This window comes from Neophocaena asiaeorientalis, unplaced genomic scaffold (genome assembly GCF_003031525.2).
Source record: "Neophocaena asiaeorientalis asiaeorientalis breed wild unplaced genomic scaffold, Neophocaena_asiaeorientalis_V1.1 scaffold43, whole genome shotgun sequence".
NCBI lineage: Eukaryota > Metazoa > Chordata > Mammalia > Artiodactyla > Phocoenidae > Neophocaena > Neophocaena asiaeorientalis.
Genome location: NW_020173674.1, coordinates 4,326,043 through 4,344,054, shown reverse-complemented (window position 1 = coordinate 4,344,054; position 18,012 = coordinate 4,326,043). Strand labels below are relative to the sequence as shown.

Sequence of the window (18,012 nt, the reverse complement as noted above, 5' to 3'; positions counted from 1 at the left end):
GGCGTCTCCAGGGCGTCTGGCTCCTCGGCTCTGCCTGGCCGCCTCTTCATCCCCTTCCCAAGCCCCCCCCTCTCCTGGGCCGGTTGCTTGGCCAGGGCTGTACCTCACTTAGATGGAGGCCCCTCAGACTAGCCATCAGGATGGCCCCTCTCACCGCCCCTGCCCGCCTCTCCAGAGGGCACCTCCCACCACTTCCTCCCCTCCCCGCGTGGGCCCCCTCCCTCCCAGCGCCTCACTGCTTCCCAGCCCCCGGCAGCTTGTTGCTGTGCGGAGGTGTCACCCGTGGGGCCTGCCTTGCATCTGCCGTCCCGTGTTCTTTCCTCGTGTCCCAGCCGGGGTCACCGTCCTCCTCAGGGCGGGGCTGTCGTGCGCCTCTGTTCTGGGATCCTGCCCGGTGCTTGGCCAGGGCTGGTCTGCAGTGAGTTCATGGCAACACTTGGGGGTTGTGGCCGTGCTGCCCGTGAGGGAAGACGAAGACCATCCCTCAGACCCCCGGGGAAGAGTTACGCTTCGCGTGTGCGTGTGTGTGTGTGTGTGCGTGTGTGCGTCTCTGTATATCTCTGTGGGTGTTGTGTGTGTGTGTGTGCGTGTCTGTATATCTCTGTGGGTGTTGTGTGTGTGTGTGTGCGTGTCTGGGTGTCGGGGGCACCTAGGCTGTGAGGTGTGGGACTGGCTAACAGACTCTCAGGCCCCGCGTGTCTGTCCAGTGACCCTGCTGTTCGCGGAGCCCAGGACAGGGCGGGTGGGTGCACTGGGCGCGGGGGGCTGGGGTGGGCCTCTGACCTGGGAACGCTGAGGGTTCCAGGGTGTCTGCTAGAGGGCTGGCCCTTGGGCGGCAGCCGGGAAAGCGGCTTTGCAAGGCTCCCCAAGTGATCAGGTGGTTTTGTATGTCTGGGCGCCACGCCTTCCACCCACACTGGGTGGAAGGCACACGGCACGGCGTGTGGAGAGTCTGGCTGAGAGCCGGCTGGCTGGCCCCCGCGTGGGCCCTCTCTGTGTCTAGGCTGTGATGCTCTCTGCCAGGCTGCCCGAGAGCTGTTCACCCGCTGCAGTGGCTGGTGTCCGTGTGGGTGTGTGGCATCCCCGGACGCTGGCCCTCGGGCCCGGAGGTCCTGCGTTAGGTCCTGTCCGGCCTCAGGCTCGGAGCCCACTGGGAGGCGATGGGGAGGTGCGGGTCTGGGGCTGCTGGGCCTCGGTGGGTGGTCCTGGCTTGCTGGGTCCCGGGCCTGGGCTTTGGTGGCCTAAGGCCCGGACGGCACCTCAGCGCTGCCACGTCCATTCCACAGGACGACAGGCGGGACAGGCAGCGGCTGACCTACTTCCGCAACCTGCCCGAGGTGGGCAGAGTCAGGGCTGAGCCCGAGAGCCCAGCTCAGGGGGTGGGAGCCCCTAAGGCCTTTTTGTGGAGAGCTGGGGAACCCAAGTGTGATGCTGGAGACTCCCTCCCTTTCCTTCTTGATTTTCTTTTTCTCTTTTTCTAGTTTCCCTTCTCTCTCCGACTTTTTCCCTTTTTCTTTCCTTTTCTACCCAATTTTCTTTCTCTGTTCCGTTCTCCTCTTCCCCTTGTTGTCTGTGTTCTGAGAAGCTAGAGGTGGACGGTGTTCTTTGTGTGGTGATGGATCAAGCTGTGCTCAGCGGGGCCCTTGGTGGTCTCCTCTTGGCGGCCCAGCCGTGGGGTGAGGCTTGGCCGCACCGTGCGTCAGAAGCCCTGGGGTCTCCGGTGGCTGTGACGCTCACCGTGTCAGGGTTGCTGTTGGGGCCTCTGTTCGCTTGGGCTGGGGATGTGGCCAGGATGGGGTGGTCACGGTCCGCTGGGGCCCAGCTGTGGCCTGGCCGCCCTGGCTGAGGCCTTTCATCGTGGGCTCGGATGGTCACTGACCATAGAGACCCTCACAGGAGGGTAGCCACTGGCTTTCATACCTGGGGAGAGCTGCGCTCGGGACCCTGAGCACCATCCCCACATGTCCTGTGAGTCCTCGAGTCACCCAAGGGAGAGCTGAACTTTCAGTCTGGGAGGCATGGTCATGGGGAAGCCTAGAGGATGAGCATCCTTGAAAGGTAGTGAGTTCCCTGTCCCTGTGGGTGTGCAAGCAGAGGCGTGAGGAGCAGAGTTGGACAAGAAGACCTCCCAGCTCTCCTAACACAGGGCCCTCCTTTCTGTTGAGAAGGCAGTGGTGTGAGGCAACGAAGGGAATCAGACTGGACACTGGATCTGTGGGTGTGTTTTATTTCCTTTAATTTCTTTCAGTGATGATTCCTGCCTATTCCAAGAACCGGCTCTACGCCATCTTTTTCATAGCCTTCACCCTGATAGGTGAGTCTGGGCAGGTCTGCAAGGTCACATGGGGCAGACGAGATCCCGAAAACTCGGGGCTGGGTGTACTCCCCAGACCCCGCAACTTCACCTCAGTGGACCCCCTGACCCTGTGACCGCACCTTGGCGGGACCTCCCCAGTCCTGTAACTTCATCTCTCTGTGGCCCGTCCGTGGTTTTCATTCTGTGACCACCGATGACTTGTCCTCAGTGCCCCTGCTGGGCAGGCCAGGTGGCGCCCCGATCCGCAGACGAGGCCCCCAGGCCCCAGGCCCTGTCTCTGCCCATCTGGGCCTTTCTCGCTGCTCACCTTCTTGCTATGCCCGTGTCGACCCTCTGGGCCCCCAGCGCTGGTGATCCTTCCAGACTCTGTCCCTGCCCGTGTGCTCCCCACTCACCATGGCCTTTTCCTCTCCAAGGGAGCTTGTTTCTGATGAACCTGCTGACGGCCATCATCTACAATCAGTTCCGGGGCTACCTGATGGTGAGCTGAGCTGCCCACCCTGCCCGGCTGTGAGGGGAGCTGTCCCTGGAGGCCTGGAGGGAAGCTGACCAGCGGGGGGCCGGGGGGACAGGGTCCGCAGTGGCCTCAGCACTGCCCCGGCTCCCTCTTGTGGGTGAGGGGGACTGGGCCCATCCTCCCTCCCTGCCCCCCAGGAGGTGCTGTCCCCAGCGCCACCCTGGGGTCCCTCCCCTGCCCCGCCTCCTCTAGAGGGAGCTGCAGTCTTCTTGCAGTGACTCCCAAACCCACCTTGCAGGGGGGCCAGGGACCCCAAATCTGCCGAGAAGAAACGCATACCTTAGTGAATTACACAGCGAGTGGCTATCGGCAGGACCAGCCCTTGTTGTCGGGGATTGTCCCCCGATGCCCACGGGGCAAGGAGGTGCTCCCCAGGCTGCCGGTGGGCAGGGGCTGCCCGGGGACAAGGGGCTGGGCGGCTGGGGAGAGGGCCAAGCCGAGCCCCTCAGAGCCATACCCTTTGCAGAAGTCTCTGCAGACCTCACTGTTGCGGAGGCGCCTGGGCATCCGGGCTGCCTACAAGGTCCTCTCGTCCATGACGGCAGAGGGAGAAGCCCACCCCGAGGGGTGAGTGTGAGGCTCCAGCCCTCTTCCCCTGGGGCTGCCCTGGGGGGAGGTGTTCACGGGGGTGGGGGGGGTGTTTCCTGAGCACCCACTCTGTGCTGAGCTCCCTGCTGGCAGCAGGTTGTAAGGCTCCTTTGGGATCACGAAGACGTCCCTGGGCTCCAGGGTTTCTTTCCATGGTCCTTGCGTCTGAGTTAACTCGTGTGTCCTCGTGACCCACTGGAGATCCCTGGCTGGTGAGGGGCCGTGTGCTCTGACCTGCCCCCCTCCAGGGGCACCCTTCCCACACCCTGGTGCTGTGACTCGTGTCACACATCGGGACACACATCGACTCTGCCGCCTGGCTTGGAGGCCATGTCACTGGGGAAGCTTCAGTGCCCCCTGCTCGTTAGCCACGGGGCCTGTCGGATTGCACCCCTTTCCCAGCTTCAGCTGCTCCTCTCTAAGGTGGAAGATGAGGTCTCGGGGTTTTGGACACAGGAGGACCATGAGGCACTCCTTCTTGGAGGCCCTGTCATCGCCCAGGGCTGCTCAGGCCAGAGGTTGGGACGCCCAAGGGTGCTGAGCTGGCTGGGCTCACGGTGGGGCGTTTTCCCCACAGAGTCGGGGTGAAGCCCCAGGACTTCCTGCAGGTGCTTCAGAAAGTCCAGCTGGACAGTGACCACAAACAGGCCATCATGGAGGTACCGGTCCCCCCACCCCTCGCCTTCCCCTGCCAGTGCCTCTGGGCTCTGGGCGTTAAGTGGGTGTCATTTCGGATCAGCCGGGCTGGCCCAGTCCGGGTGGGGCCGGGGGCAGCTCCCCCCTCCTGCCCTCAGCCCAGCTGCTCCGTTGACCTGTGCTTTCCTGCTTTGCAGAAGCTGCATTCCCGCAGTGGGGACCTGCTGTCAGCTGACGAGTTTCAGAAGCTCTTCGATGAGTTTGACAAAAGGGTGATTAAAGAGGTAACGGGCCAGACTGGAGTCACCTGCCCAGTGCCAGGGCCACCCGGGGTTAGGGGGAAGTCCTCGGTGTCTGTTGGCATTGATCATCTGGGTCACGCTTAGTGACCGTCGCCAGGACTTGCCTTCCCAGGGATTCTGGTCCTTAGGATGATACGTGGGAACAGAGATGGTGTGGCTCTTGGGGAGATTTTGTTGACCTCATGAAATTCACAGACCACAGGGACTGTTGTCTTGACCCAGAGGAACTTTCCAAACAGTTTTCTCCGTCTCCGTGATAAGACTTTTATCCTCTTCCTATGTGTCCTAACCTGCGAGGTTCCTGAGTTTGTCTAAAACCTTTGTTTGTTGTCCTTGACACTGAGTTTTAAAGTTACCAAATGGACCTCAGCATCCAGCTCAGTGCTGTGTCCATAAGACCCTGGACCGCCTGCATTTTACGTAGCAGGTTTCTGGGAGGCGGGGGCGCGGGGTGGGGTAGGTGAGGGGGGTGGCAGAGGTGCTGAGAGACAGCCAAGCTGTTCACAGGCAGACCGTGGGAGCAGTGGAGGGGGCTGCCACTGCAGCCACTTGGCCTTGAGAGGGCCAAGCCGGACTCGAATGGGGATTGGAGTGAAGAGGTGGAAACAGACAGCTCCTGCTGATCGGACTCCTAGCAGCTCCGTGTCACCGTTGAGTCAGTCAGCTCAGCTTCTGTAACAAATACCACAGCCTGGAGGTGCTTAAGTAACACGGCTTATTATCTCCCAGTCCCAGAGGCTAGAAGTCTGAGATCCTGGTGTGGGCAGGGCTGGGTCCTCCTGAGGCCTCTGTCCCTGGTGTGTAGACAGCCGTCTTCTCCCTGTGTCCTCACAGGGTCGTCCCTCTGTGTGTGTCTCTGTCCCGGTCTCTTCCTCTTATAAGCACCCCAGTCACGTTGGACTAGGGCCCCACCCCAGTGACCTCATTTCCCCCTAATTTCCTCTTAGGAGACCCTGACTCCAAATACAGTCACATCTGAGGTTCTGGGGGTCAGGATGTCAAACTACAATTTTGGGGGATACATCTTAGCCCACAACAAAGGTCAGCTTCTCCAGGTCTTGTGGTCAGCCTCTGTGGCCTCAGGCCCCGGTCAGAGGTGGTTTCCCTAAGAACATGTTTTCCTGAGGTCTTTCCAGGTCACCTGGAGGCAGGCCCTGCTAGGCCTGGAGCTCTGGGCGGTGCGTACGTGGCATGTCTGTTGTCAGCAGCATCCTCATTGTGGCACCCTCGGGACATGGGAGTTGGTAGTAGGGACACACAGGCGGACACTTTGTATGTTAGTGCATGTCGCACCTCTCTTGGGAAGAGGTTAGGCAACAGTGTCTGCTTCCAGGTGACTCGAAGGAAATAGTAAGTATGTGCCATCAGATGCAGATTTTGCAGAAACTGTGACACTGGGTCCTCAAATGATAGAAGATCAGGAAGCACCTTTCTAGATGATGCCCCTCATCCTGGGGCAGGAGGTTTGCTGGGCCCAGGACGCAGCTCTCGGCAGCTGTCATGCGATCCAGCCCTTTTCCGGGTTCAGGCTGACCTGGGCAGGAAGACATCTGGGAAGGCGGGCTCCTTTCTCAGGGTTCGCTCGGTGGGGTCCACTGGGCCAGCCAGGCTCTCCCTGGGCACTTGCCTGCTGGCCTGTAGGATGCTGCTGGGTCCGGGTCTTCCAAAACCGACTCTCCCTTCCTCTTCTGGCATCAGGATCTGATGGTATCAAAAAGGAGGTGCTGTGGTTGTGACTGGCAGAGCAGGGCACATGCTGGGCACAGACTCAGGGATGGTCTAACACGCAGGCCACGCCCCTGCCCTAACCACGCCCCTGCTCTGGCCACGCCTTTCCTAGTGTGGTCCATGCGATGTTCTCTCTTCTCACAACTCCCTGGGTCTAAAGTCCAGAATTGTGATTTGAGGTGGGAGTTTGGGTCCTAGAGGTTTGGGGAGCTGTGGTGTTCTTGCCTTGGTTTTATGACAGCCTCTTACAGGGGGGCAGGCAGGTGCTTCACGGATTGTTAGCGTGTGGGGGCTGGTTCCAGGTGCCCTGGCAGCCTGTGAATTTGGAATCGCTGCTGGAGAGAGGCATGCTGCAGGCAGGCTGATACCAGGAAAACGTGAGCCTTCCACGAGAGCCCTCCCGTGTGTGGTCAACCCCTGTCCATCAGCCTAGCCTCCAGTACTGGTCGGTTCTTGCTAACTGGTTGTAGAGAAGGCACTGTGCCAGCTTCCGAAAGTCTGTTTTTCTTTTAATAAGAAGCTTTTTGGGTTAAAAGCATAGCAGTCATTCATTATAGGTAGTAGAGAAAAATAGAAAACCCCACCCAGCTGTCCCCCTTCCCAGAGACAACCACTGAAATCATTTCAAGGTCTGTTATTTCTTGATAACAAGGTAATCTATGAGTCCATACTTCTTGTAACCATTTAAACATCATGGATAATGCTGGTCTCTCTCTTGGCCAATATATCAGTCTGGGTCCAAGCAGGAGACAGAAACCACACAGTGGGTTTAGCAGGGCAAGTTTGACATTAAGAAGTGTCAACTGTGATGAAAGAGTAACTGTAAGATACGAGGAAACTCTGCGGTACCTGAGGGGTGAGGGAGATGCCTGAGGAAGAGTCGAGTTGGGAGGAGGCGTCTTCCCCAAGGCCAGGGTTCACACTCCCTTGGAGAAGTTGTGGTCCAGCCCACAGGGTGACAGAGACGTTTGCCGGTTTGCCCGGCCTGGAGCTGGTCTGCAGTCACTGGGCAGGCAGGAAGCCACCCTCTGGGGTGCAGCAGGGAATAGGCACCTAGTTCTCTCTGTACCCACACCGTGCTAGTGTGGGCAGGTGCCTCTGGGCACCAGTTCCCACGCGGAGGACTGTGGGAAGATTGGGAGCGATCACTGGGTAAGGCTGTGGCTGTTTGTCACCGAGGGACCGTGCGTCTGAGTGTGGGGCTGGGTCAGATCTCCATGGGTGTCCTCATGCCACTTGAGATGTGGCTGTCGTGACAGAGAAGCTGAGTGTTTCATTTGATGGGATTTAAATTTAAATCAAGCGGCCACGTGCAGTGAGCGGCCCCTGCGTGGGACAGCGCAGGCGCGGTCCATCTCATGCTGCGGTGACCGCCCTGCGCCTCTGCCCTGGCTCTGTGGGGTGCCGAGCATGGGAGTGCTGGGTCTGACGGGTGTCTTCCCGTTAGTATTTGTTGCCTAATTGCCTGCCTTTGAGTTCCACTCCAGCCTGGTCACAGTGTGTGAGGTCCCTTCGTTCTGTGCTGAGTTTTCATAGTTATTAGCTTGTAATTTATACATGTATTTCCACATGGCGCTTTGCATACATTTAAGACGACTGTGTGATAGTCTGTTACGGGTTACTTACAGCATCAGTGGCCGTCTGGGTTATTTCCACCCTCTCTTGGTGTTAGAAAGACTGTGATGAACATCTTTGCGCATAAAACCGTTACTGTGTTTGAGACGATTTCCTTAGGCTGGAGAGCCTGGGATAGGAAGTAAGGTAGGAAGAGGTCAAGTCCCAGGATAAGGGGGTACAGGCATTGTTGGGCCCCTGTGGCCATGGCCACCTCCGGCATGTTTCTGAGCGTGTGTGTCCCCCCAGCACCCGCCGCGGCCCGAGTACCGGTCTCCGTTTCTGCAGAGTGCCCAGTTCCTCTTCGGCCACCACTACTTTGACTACCTGGGCAACCTCATGGCCTTTGGAAACCTCGTGACCATCTGTGTGAGTGAGGATTTGCCCTGGCGTCTCCCACCCCCTAGATCTCTCACTTGCCCTTCCTCCTGGCTTCGGGGCTGAGTTGCCGTCCGCTCTGGCTCCACAGGTGTTCCTGGTGTTGGATGCACATGTACTGCCCAAGGACCGTGACGACTTCGTGCTGGGGGTGAGCTTTCCAGCTGTGCGGGGTGCTGGGGAGTTAGCGGGGTAGAGGGCACAGCCTCCCCACCTGGGGCCCCAGGTCCCTGGGAAGCTGGGCTGTCCTAGTGCATCACAGGGATGGCCCAGGGGTCGGGGTGCCGGCCATGGGAGGGCAGCCGGGAGCCCGTGCAGAGCCCCGGGTGAACCGGCATGCGGGCCGGACGGCGGAGGGAGAGTTGTATAGAGAGAATTCCTTTCCTAACATTCTGAGGTCTTGTCAAACACCTTAGGAACTTAAAAACAATTTTTCCGTTTTGGATTTTAAGCAAAAAGCTGTACATGCCGCCCCCGCCCCCATAATGCCAGACCTTCACAAAGCACGTATTTTAAAGTTTATTTTAATGAAAAATATTATGAATGATATTAAGTTGATGAAAACCATTGAATGTTCTCTAATTATATAAGAAAAGCTTGATTTATCCAATTAAAAAGTGACACATCAGGTCATGTATGTTAAACATAGAGTTAAACTTACGGCATCAAAACTGAGGAAATGGCTTCTTGGCCTGCTGTTTGAAATTCCTCTATTTTACACTTAAAATCAAGTTTTCTACTTTCCTAATTTTTTTTTTTCCTGGATTCGACAGGAATTGTTCAGTCTCCTCTGTGTGAATAACATATTGCAGAGGTGGCTGGTTTTTATTCCTGACAAATGTCCAGTTGGATACAGCTGACCTGTATTTCATCTTTTTTAACAATAGTTTTGTTTTGTTTTGTTTTTGCGGTATGTGGGCCTCTCACTGTTGTGGCCTCTCCCGTCGCGGAGCACAGGCTCCGGACGCGTAGGCTCAGCGGCCATGGCTTACGGGCCCAGCCGCTCCACGGCATGTGGGATCCCCCCGGACCGGGGCACGAACCCGTGTCCCCTGCGTCGGCAGGCGGACTCTCAACTGCTGCGCCACCAGGGAAGCCCCAACTATAGTTTTTTTTAAGCACTTGAGTCAGCTTGATTGCCTGTGAGAGGCTTCTGGTCAGATCAATGCCACGTAGGGTTCTTGAGGTGACTGCAGAATTCCATCATTTTATGCCCCTGGATAACTGCTCATAATGTTTATTCTTCTGCCTTTAACGGTGATCTCTGTGTAGGTGTGAATGAGACAGCATTGGCTAAGAATATAGAATTTAGACTGGACACCGGACAAGGTGACCGCAGTGCTCAGATGACCCCATGCCCCCCATCACCCCGCCGTGACGTAGCCCCCTTTAAGGGAAGAACTACTTGATACTTTACTTACTGGCTTCAAAAAAGACAGTGACCCCATAGCCTGAGACCAGCTTTGATGGTGAGGCCTCCTAAACACATCCCCCAGCGACTGGGAGGATGCTGCTGGGAGCCAGGAGGTTCCGTTAGGGAAGGACACTGCCCGGTGTCCCCAGGAGATTGGACCAGAGGGGCCAGGTTGGAGGCAGAGACCCCCGAGGAGGTGTGGGTGACCCAGGCCCTGCCAGCATAGAAATGACGTGGGGTTGGGAGACACTGGGCCTGGGGGGTTGAGGGCCTGTCGGATGGTGGGGGGAGTCTGGGTCGGGGGATGCAGACGTGCGAATTGTTGTTGAAGCCGTGCACGGGGTGCAGGTCACCCCAGGAGAGGCTATGGGTCAAGAAGGGGGCTCTGAAGATGCCTGTGTCTGGGGCTGCGGAGGCGTCGGGAAGAGCAGCCCAGGGGGGCCGAGGAGAGGGTCACGTGGCTCCGGCAGGGGCGGGGCTGTCTGCTTCCCGGCCAGCCCCCGTGTGCAGTAGGGCGGGATCCAAGGGGCTCTGTGGCGTCCAAGCCGCGTGGATCCCTCCTGGGCCCCATTGCGGTGGGGGGCGGGGCAGCGCGCAGGGGCGGCACCGGGACTGAACGCCGGGTCCCGCTTCTCCCTTTTCAGATTCTCAACTGTGTCTTCATCCTGTACTACCTGCTGGAGATGCTGCTCAAGGTGTTTGCTCTGGGCCTGCGGGGGTACCTGGTCTCCTCCAGCAATGTGTTCGACGGGCTACTCACCGCCGTCCTGCTGGTAAGTCCTGCCGGTAAAGTCTGACACGGGCCGAGGTGCGCTCTCGGGTGGGCGGTGAGCGCTCGGCGTCTGGCTGGGCCCGGGGGCCGCGGGCACCGGGGCTCCCGCCTCCGGTGACACAGGGGCTGGCCTCCCCCGGATGAGCTGCTTGGCGGGCGGCTGCAGGAGGCTGGTTTCTGCTGCATCTGCGCATCGTGGGTGGAGGTGTGCAGCGGTGGCAGGCTGCCTCTCCTGACCCCTGAGGGAGGCCCGGAGGGAACCCGCAGTCCCCGCTGGCCAGTGGGGCCTCGACGTTGGTGAGGGAGGGGCAGTGGTTCTCGGGCACCGCGGGTCTCGGGTCTCGGGACACTTTCCCCAGGGCCTGGGGGAGCGAGGGGCCACGCCCGGTGTGCGTGTCACAGCAGCGATATTGGCGTGACACGTATTCGTATTTGATGGATTCGAGCCGTGGGCCCCTGGGAGCAGGAGGGAGACAGCTGACCGAGTAGCTTCTCCCGTGCCCGGGACTCAGCCGGCCCTTCCCGAGCCCTGCCCTTCGTGTGTGCAGCCCGACGCCTGAGGCCAGGTGTCTTTCTCAGCGGCAGGATGGCCCCACGTGGCACCCACCGTGGGGATAGGACCCCCTGGTCCTGATTTCTCCCCGGAACCCCCTTTGGGGACAGCGTGTTAGAGCTGCCAGTGGGCCTTTGCCGTAGCGAGCTTCTTTTCTTTTGTGATTAAAGGTTTTGGAGATCTCAACTCTGGCTGTGTACCGCTTCCCACACCCGGGCTGGTATGTGACTGTGGAGGACCCAGGGAGGCCTGGCTAGCGCCCCGGGGAAGGGTGTGCGCCCGGCTTCCGGCCGCTGGCCCGGGCAGCTCTAGAGCCAAACACCCGACTGTCGGGGGGAGCGGCCGCGGCTCCTGCCCTGCTGAGGCCTATGGGGACAGACCCCTTCTCATCGTAGCCGCCTTCAGAAGGGTAGCGTTCCCAGAGCCGGGATGGGAAGCTGTGGAGGTGCAGCTTGCAGTGCCCTGGCTCAGCGCCCCCTGACCCCCACCCCAGGATGGGACACGGGACCCAGGTGTGCTGGGGGCCAGAAGCAGGGAGGACCTGGGGGCACTGGAATCGGGCTGGGGCCCTCCTCTGGTTGGAGGCCCTGTGACCCGGGGTTGTCACCTCCCACTCTGGGTGTCAGTTCACCTCCCTGTAGATGGCAGGGATGGCCCGGGGCTCGCTGAACTCACGCTGCCACCAGTTCTAGCCGCGCAGAGCGATGGACATCTGGCCAGGGGTCCCAGGGCGCCTCGCGGTGTGGCTTGTGGCAGCCTTGGGGTCTCTCTGTCCAGAGTACAGCCGCCAACAAGCACGCGTGCCGACCTTGGGCCCTCGGGCAGCCCTGGTGTCTTGGTCCCTCTGCTGGGCTGCTTCCATCTCAGTGGAGCAGCTGGGAGTTGCCCGAGATGGGGGTGGGGCCCCGGGAAGGGTCTGTGTCGGGAAGACGGGGGCCGTGCGGTCCTCAGTGGGGACCTGTGCCCTGGGAGCAGTGGGGCTGCTGCACCGCCCGGCACCTTGGGGCCGGCTCACCTTGTTTCTCAAGTGCACTAAAACCCGCACTGGGGAGGCGGGGTGAGCTGAGGTCGGGGGGTAACATCTTGGGTGAGAATGGGTTTAAATTTAAATAGAAATGAGAGGCCAGTAAGGCCATGAGAGACACCAAGGGGACGGGGTCAGGGCTCGGGATGGCTCAGAGGTTAGGGAACGGGGTCAGAGGATAGGGGATGGGTCGGGGCCCCACCTCTCCCAGCTCTGCTGGGACCTGAGCTGGGCGTCCGGAACCTCAGTGTTCTCCCGTGTAGGACGGGGGTTGGGTAGCCCTGCGGCACTGCGGCGGGCTGTGCCCTGGAAGGTGTTGCCGTGACCGCCCTGGGGCTGCAGGCGTGGGCGGCTCAGGCCCTGCCCTCCTGTCACGATGGAGCTTTTCCGGTTGGCGTTGGGTACGGGGCGCGTTCCCGGCACTTCTGTGGCTCTCTCTGAGTCCCTGCGTCTCTGTCTCTGGACCATGTGTCTCCCGTCTGCCCCTCGCTGGCCTCCCGGCCTCCTCCAGCCCGTCTCCATGTGTCTCCGCAGGAAGCCGGAGGCGCTGGGCCTGCTGTCGCTGTGGGATGTGACTCGGCTGGTGAACGTGCTCATAGCCTTCCGTTTCTTGCGCATCATTCCCAGCATGGAGGTACTGCCCCCGCCTGTGCACGCCGTGGCCTTGCCCTGGGAGTGGGTGTGCCAGGCAGGCAGGGACCGGGCCGAGCACTGTCCACCCTGCCCACCTGCCCCCGCCACCTGGGGCCCTTCGGGCCGCGGCCCCGCCCTGCACTGCGGCTGGGCCATGCCGGTGGCGGTTGGAAGTGTGAGTGTCCAGTCCTGCTTTGTGGGTGAGGACAGTGAGGGGGTGCAGGCGGGACCCGTGTCGGCCAGTTGCAGGCGTGGCCTCGTGCTCCTTGGGGTCCCTGACCTTTGCAAGGAACTGGTGTGCTCCCAGGCATCCCGCGTTTCTGAAAGGCCTTCGGCACGGGCTGCTGGTGGCTACTGGTGCTCGTTTCCAGGACCCCCAGAGCAGGAGTGGGGCGGCCTGTGACCGTCTCTGAGCCTCGGTTTCTCTTAATGTTCCCACCCGGAGTAACACCCACCTTGAGGGGAGGGGAGGGGAGGCGGCAGTCGGGTGCTCAGGCCCAGCTCCCGCCTGGCATGGAGGCTCCCGTCTGCTTTCCTAAGCACTTTTCAGGAGAAAAGAAACCAAGGACATCTGACCCGTTTCTAAGTGTCCAGGTCCTTCCCCTGTCCACGTCTGTCCTTCCTACCAAGCTGTGCTCCTGGCCTGTCAGGGGAGTGACCTGTCACCCAGGGGTATTTCCCATCTGAAGGTGGCTCGGGGGTCCTGGGTGCAGAGGGGGGCTGCTGCCCTGAGGCCTTCATACACACACACACACACACACACCTGTGCACATAGTGTACGCGGGCATGTAATCACACACACAGCCCCACAAGCACACATACAGTTACACACACACGCACGTAATCACACATCCACACAACCACACGCGTCATCTCACAGGTACACGTGCACACAGCGACGTGTGTGTGGAAGCACACAGTTGTACACACGTGCATGTAATCACACACACACTAGAGCGCACACAATATACGCGTTTACAAGCACGACTGTATATACACACACACATGCGTGATCGCCTGTACACACGTGCCCACATGCATGTACATACGTGCACACACGTACAGCATGGTCCCGCCTGCTACCGTCCAGCGCTGTGTTCTCCTAACTTACCAGGTGGGGTAACCAGGCTGCTTGGAAAGCCCTTCTCCGGGGCTCGGGGTAGCCTGTAGCCAGGGTTCCTGATGGGGTCTCTGAGGCCCCATCTCAAACCCTATCACCCGGGGCTGACTGGCCATCTCCAGGTCGGCATTTCTTAGGAGCCTCCAGACCAGGGACGAGCTGACCCAGCCTTAGTGGGTTGGTGGGCAGTGTGGGCCGAGGCCCTGCGCACCATGGCTTCACCGAGGGTCTTGGACTTAGGCCCATCTGAGGCCGGGTGGGTGGAGGTATCTGCAGGGAAGGGGGTATATGCATCTGGGTGGATGGGTATATACAAGTGTGAGTGTGTATGGGTGGGCACAGAGGTGTGAGCGTGTGTGCACAGGTATAGGTGTACAGGTGTGTACGGGGCCTGTGGGTGTGTACAGGTGCGTGTACAGGTGAGGTGTGTATGGGTAGCTGTGGGGTGTGTGTACAGGTGTGGGTATACAGGTGTGTATGGGGCCTGTGGGTGTGTGTACAGGTATGTGTACAGGTGAGGCACGTATGGGTGGCCGTGGGTGTTTGTACAGGTGTGTGTGTGAGGCCTTGGGTGAGAGTGTACAGGTGTGTATGGGGGCTGTGGGTGTGTGTACAGGTATGTGTACAGGTGAGGCACGTATGGGTGGCCGTGGGTGTTTGTACAGGTGTGTGTGTGAGGCCTTGGGTGAGAGTGTACAGGTGTGTATGGGGGCTGTGGGTGTGTGTACAGGTATGTGTACAGGTGAGGCACGTATGGGTGGCCGTGGGTGTTTGTACAGGTGTGTGTGTGAGGCCTTGGGTGAGAGTGTACAGGTGTGTATGGGGGCTGTGGGTGTGTGTACAGGTATGTGTACAGGTGAGGCACGTATGGGTGGCCGTGGGTGTTTGTACAGGTGTGTGTGTGAGGCCTTGGGTGAGAGTGTACAGGTGTGTATGGGGGCTGTGGGTGTGTGTACAGGTATGTGTACAGGTGAGGCACGTATGGGTGGCCGTGGGTGTTTGTACAGGTGTGTGTGTGAGGCCTTGGGTGAGAGTGTACAGGTGTGTATGGGGGCTGTGGGTGTGTGTACAGGTATGTGTACAGGTGAGGCACGTATGGGTGGCCGTGGGTGTTTGTACAGGTGTGTGTGTGAGGCCTTGGGTGAGAGTGTACAGGTGTGTATGGGGGCTGTGGGTGTGTGTACAGGTATGTGTACAGGTGAGGCACGTATGGGTGGCCGTGGGTGTTTGTACAGGTGTGTGTGTGAGGCCTTGGGTGAGAGTGTACAGGTGTGTATGGGGGCTGTGGGTGTGTGTACAGGTATGTGTACAGGTGAGGCACGTATGGGTGGCCGTGGGTGTTTGTACAGGTGTGTGTGTGAGGCCTTGGGTGAGAGTGTACAGGTGTGTATGGGGGCTGTGGGTGTGTGTACAGGTATGTGTACAGGTGAGGCACGTATGGGTGGCCGTGGGTGTTTGTACAGGTGTGTGTGTGAGGCCTTGGGTGAGAGTGTACAGGTGTGTATGGGGGCTGTGGGTGTGTGTACAGGTATGTGTACAGGTGAGGCACGTATGGGTGGCCGTGGGTGTTTGTACAGGTGTGTGTGTGAGGCCTTGGGTGAGAGTGTACAGGTGTGTATGGGGGCTGTGGGTGTGTGTACAGGTATGTGTACAGGTGAGGCACGTATGGGTGGCCGTGGGTGTTTGTACAGGTGTGTGTGTGAGGCCTTGGGTGAGAGTGTACAGGTGTGTATGGGGGCTGTGGGTGTGTGTACAGGTATGTGTACAGGTGAGGCACGTATGGGTGGCCGTGGGTGTTTGTCCAGGTGTGTGTGTGAGGCCTTGGGTGTGTGTGTACAGGTGTGTATGGGGGCTGTGGGTGTGTTCAGGTGTGCGTACAGGTGAGGTGTGTCTGGATGCCTGAGGGGTTTGTGTACAGGTGTGTGGGTTGGGAAGTCACCAGTCTCCTCTTACCTTTCTAGGTCAGCGTTGGGTGGTGGGCGGGTTGGTGTCACCTCAGTGGGACCAGGAGGAACTGGGTCTGTGCTTTCTCCCCGTCTCAGCTGATGGCTGTGGTGGCTAGTACCATCCTGGACCTGATCAGAAACATGCGGGCTTTCGGCGGGATCCTGGCGGTGAGTCTAGCTGCCTGCGCTGGCCCCTCGGGGGAGCGGAGCTGGACTGTTGGATGGGGAGCCAGGGCACAACAGGAGGCTGGTGGCCTTCGGAAGGAGGGTCCCTGTGTTAGGGGAGCGGGTGACCAGGGCCCAGGAAGCACAGGGTGGGGCAGGAAGCCAGAGAGAGGAGCTCAGGGCTGGTCTGGCTGGAGGCGCTGCCTGACCGCACCCCTTCCCGAGCCAGAGATCCCCTTGGTCACTTCTGAATCCCTCCTGTGTCCTGGGCCAGGGGCCACACTGAGAAGATGAAGGATGTAAGAGGCACCAGGGACCCCTCAGGGCCCACAGAGCCCCCGGTGGGGTTTGGTCAACCATCCTTGCTCAGAGGGATTTGGGGAACTCACAGTCACTTTTGCTGAGAGAGCCGTGATGTCCCCCCGCCACCCCTGGGGTCAGCCCTTCCCCTGCTGCCGCTGTTGACTCTACCTTGTGGCCCAGGCGGGGCAGGGCCCGGTGAGCAGGGGCCCTGGGTGCTGCTACAGGCACGAGGCCTGGAGGGCAGGAGGGAAGGTGACAAGGCCCTGCTGCTTCTTGTTTTGGACAGTAAGGGGGCTCCTGTGGTGCTCTGGGCTGTCATGGGATGCTAGAGGTGGCACCTTGCTTCGGGCACTGCCCCCCAGACCCCTCTTTGCACAGTGGAGGAAACTGAGGCCCAGAGGGGGGCTGGGTTAGCCTGGGGTGTGTGCCTCTTCCCTGCACCCCTCCCCCACCACCGGGCATGCTGGGGACAGGTCAGGGGCGGCCAGCAGCCCCTTCTCTGACTGTGGCACAAGGCTGCCCAGTGGTGTGCTCAGACGTCTCCTGATGGATGCGGGGAGAGTGGTGGGACTTCTCTGGAGGGACCTGGCCAGCCCCTGGTCACCCTTCCATGGCACACCGTCCCCTGGCCCTCGCTGCCCTGTTCTCAGTGGAACCCTCTTCCTGCCATACCAGCCCTGAGGAGGGGTGGACAGCCTCCGTTCTTATGCCTGGGCCCCCGGTTTATCTTGGGGCTCTGCCCACAGGGGCTCCTCCCCGCTTCCCTCTGGCGCAGGTGCCTGGGAGCCCCAGTGTTCCGGGAAGGCCGGCAGTGCCTGCAGTTGGGAATCCCTGCTGGCATGCCGCCCTCGCAGGCCTCAGCCTGGCTTTGGGGGGGTCCCCCCGGGGGGTGCTGACAGGCCCCACCTGCCTCCCTAGGTGGTCTACTACGTCTTTGCCATCATTGGCATCATTCTGTTCCGAGGTGTCATCGTGGCTCCTGGAAACAGCAGGTGAGGGGGGCTCCGAGGTGCAGAGAGCGCCCCGCCTCTGGGGGCGCTGGAGCCGCGGGTGACAGGGCCGGGCGGGGGGGTGGAGGGGTGAGACGCAGCTCCCCAGGAGGGAGCCAGGAGGCCCCTTTCTTCCTTGGCCTCTCCACCCGCCCGCCCCTCACCGAAGCCCTCCCTCGAGCCTGCACTGAGGGTGTTTCCCGTGCCGGCTCAGAGCCCCCAGCCGTGCCCCTTTCTGGGCCTGCAGGCCAGGCCGCGCGCCGGCAGCGGGGACGTCCAGGGCCAGGCCTGAACTGTAGGGCCGAGGGCCCCCCCGGGCCGGCCGCTGGCCGTGTGTGTCCACAGCGTTGGCCTCCTCGCCGCACTCAGCACCTCCGAGGTCGGGGGCCATCTCCCCTTTCCCCCGCTTCCCCAGGGGCCCAGCTGGGTCCACGCCGAGCAGGGGCCGCGGCGGTGCCAGGGCACCCGGGTGTGTGTCCTGCCCCCGCCTCCCACCGACCCGGCTTGTGCCCCCCCAGCCTGGCCCCTGACAACGGCTCCGCGCCCTGCGGGAGCTTCGAACAGCTGGAGTACTGGACCAACAACTTTGACGACTTTGCCGTGAGTCGTGCGCCCCCCGCCCCTCGGGACCCCCGCCTCCACCTCCCACGGCCTCCTGGACCCTGCGTCTGCCGCCCCACAGGCCGCCCTGGTCACTCTGTGGGACGTGATGGTCGTGAACAACTGGCAGGTGTTCCTGGACGCCTTCCGGCGCTACGCAGGCCCGTGAGTGACCCGTCCTGGCGGCCCCGGCCGCGGCTCTGCGTGGGGTGCGCACCGGGGTCTGCGCCTCCCGGGGATGGCGGGGCGCGTACAGGAGCAGGTGGCTTCTGGGGGCCGTGACAGCGGGGCTCGCGGGGTGACGGGGCTCAGCCTGGAGCTTGCAGAGCTCAGACCGGCTCCCGCTCGCGCCGGCCATGCCGCCCGGCCGCTGGCCGAGCGCCCGTGAAGGCCAGGCTGGGCCAGCTCGAGGG

The 18,012-nt window shown here is 60.8% G+C and overlaps 1 protein-coding gene across 1 annotated transcript in view; it reads left to right on the top strand.

Moving 5' to 3' along the window:
• The window catches only part of TPCN2 (two pore segment channel 2), a 32,813-nt gene that overhangs the window by 12,336 nt on the left and 2,465 nt on the right, over positions 1 to 18,012 (top strand). The window contains exons 8-23 of the mRNA XM_024749332.1: positions 1,287 to 1,379; positions 1,586 to 1,676; positions 2,243 to 2,314; positions 2,734 to 2,798; positions 3,301 to 3,401; positions 4,000 to 4,081; positions 4,256 to 4,342; positions 7,952 to 8,071; positions 8,172 to 8,231; positions 10,139 to 10,267; positions 10,990 to 11,039; positions 12,378 to 12,477; positions 15,639 to 15,710; positions 16,929 to 17,002; positions 17,518 to 17,599; positions 17,682 to 17,764. Coding sequence (XP_024605100.1) covers positions 1,287 to 1,379; positions 1,586 to 1,676; positions 2,243 to 2,314; positions 2,734 to 2,798; positions 3,301 to 3,401; positions 4,000 to 4,081; positions 4,256 to 4,342; positions 7,952 to 8,071; positions 8,172 to 8,231; positions 10,139 to 10,267; positions 10,990 to 11,039; positions 12,378 to 12,477; positions 15,639 to 15,710; positions 16,929 to 17,002; positions 17,518 to 17,599; positions 17,682 to 17,764 — 1,361 coding nt within the window. The remainder of the gene's footprint in view (positions 1 to 1,286; positions 1,380 to 1,585; positions 1,677 to 2,242; positions 2,315 to 2,733; positions 2,799 to 3,300; positions 3,402 to 3,999; positions 4,082 to 4,255; positions 4,343 to 7,951; positions 8,072 to 8,171; positions 8,232 to 10,138; positions 10,268 to 10,989; positions 11,040 to 12,377; positions 12,478 to 15,638; positions 15,711 to 16,928; positions 17,003 to 17,517; positions 17,600 to 17,681; positions 17,765 to 18,012) is intronic.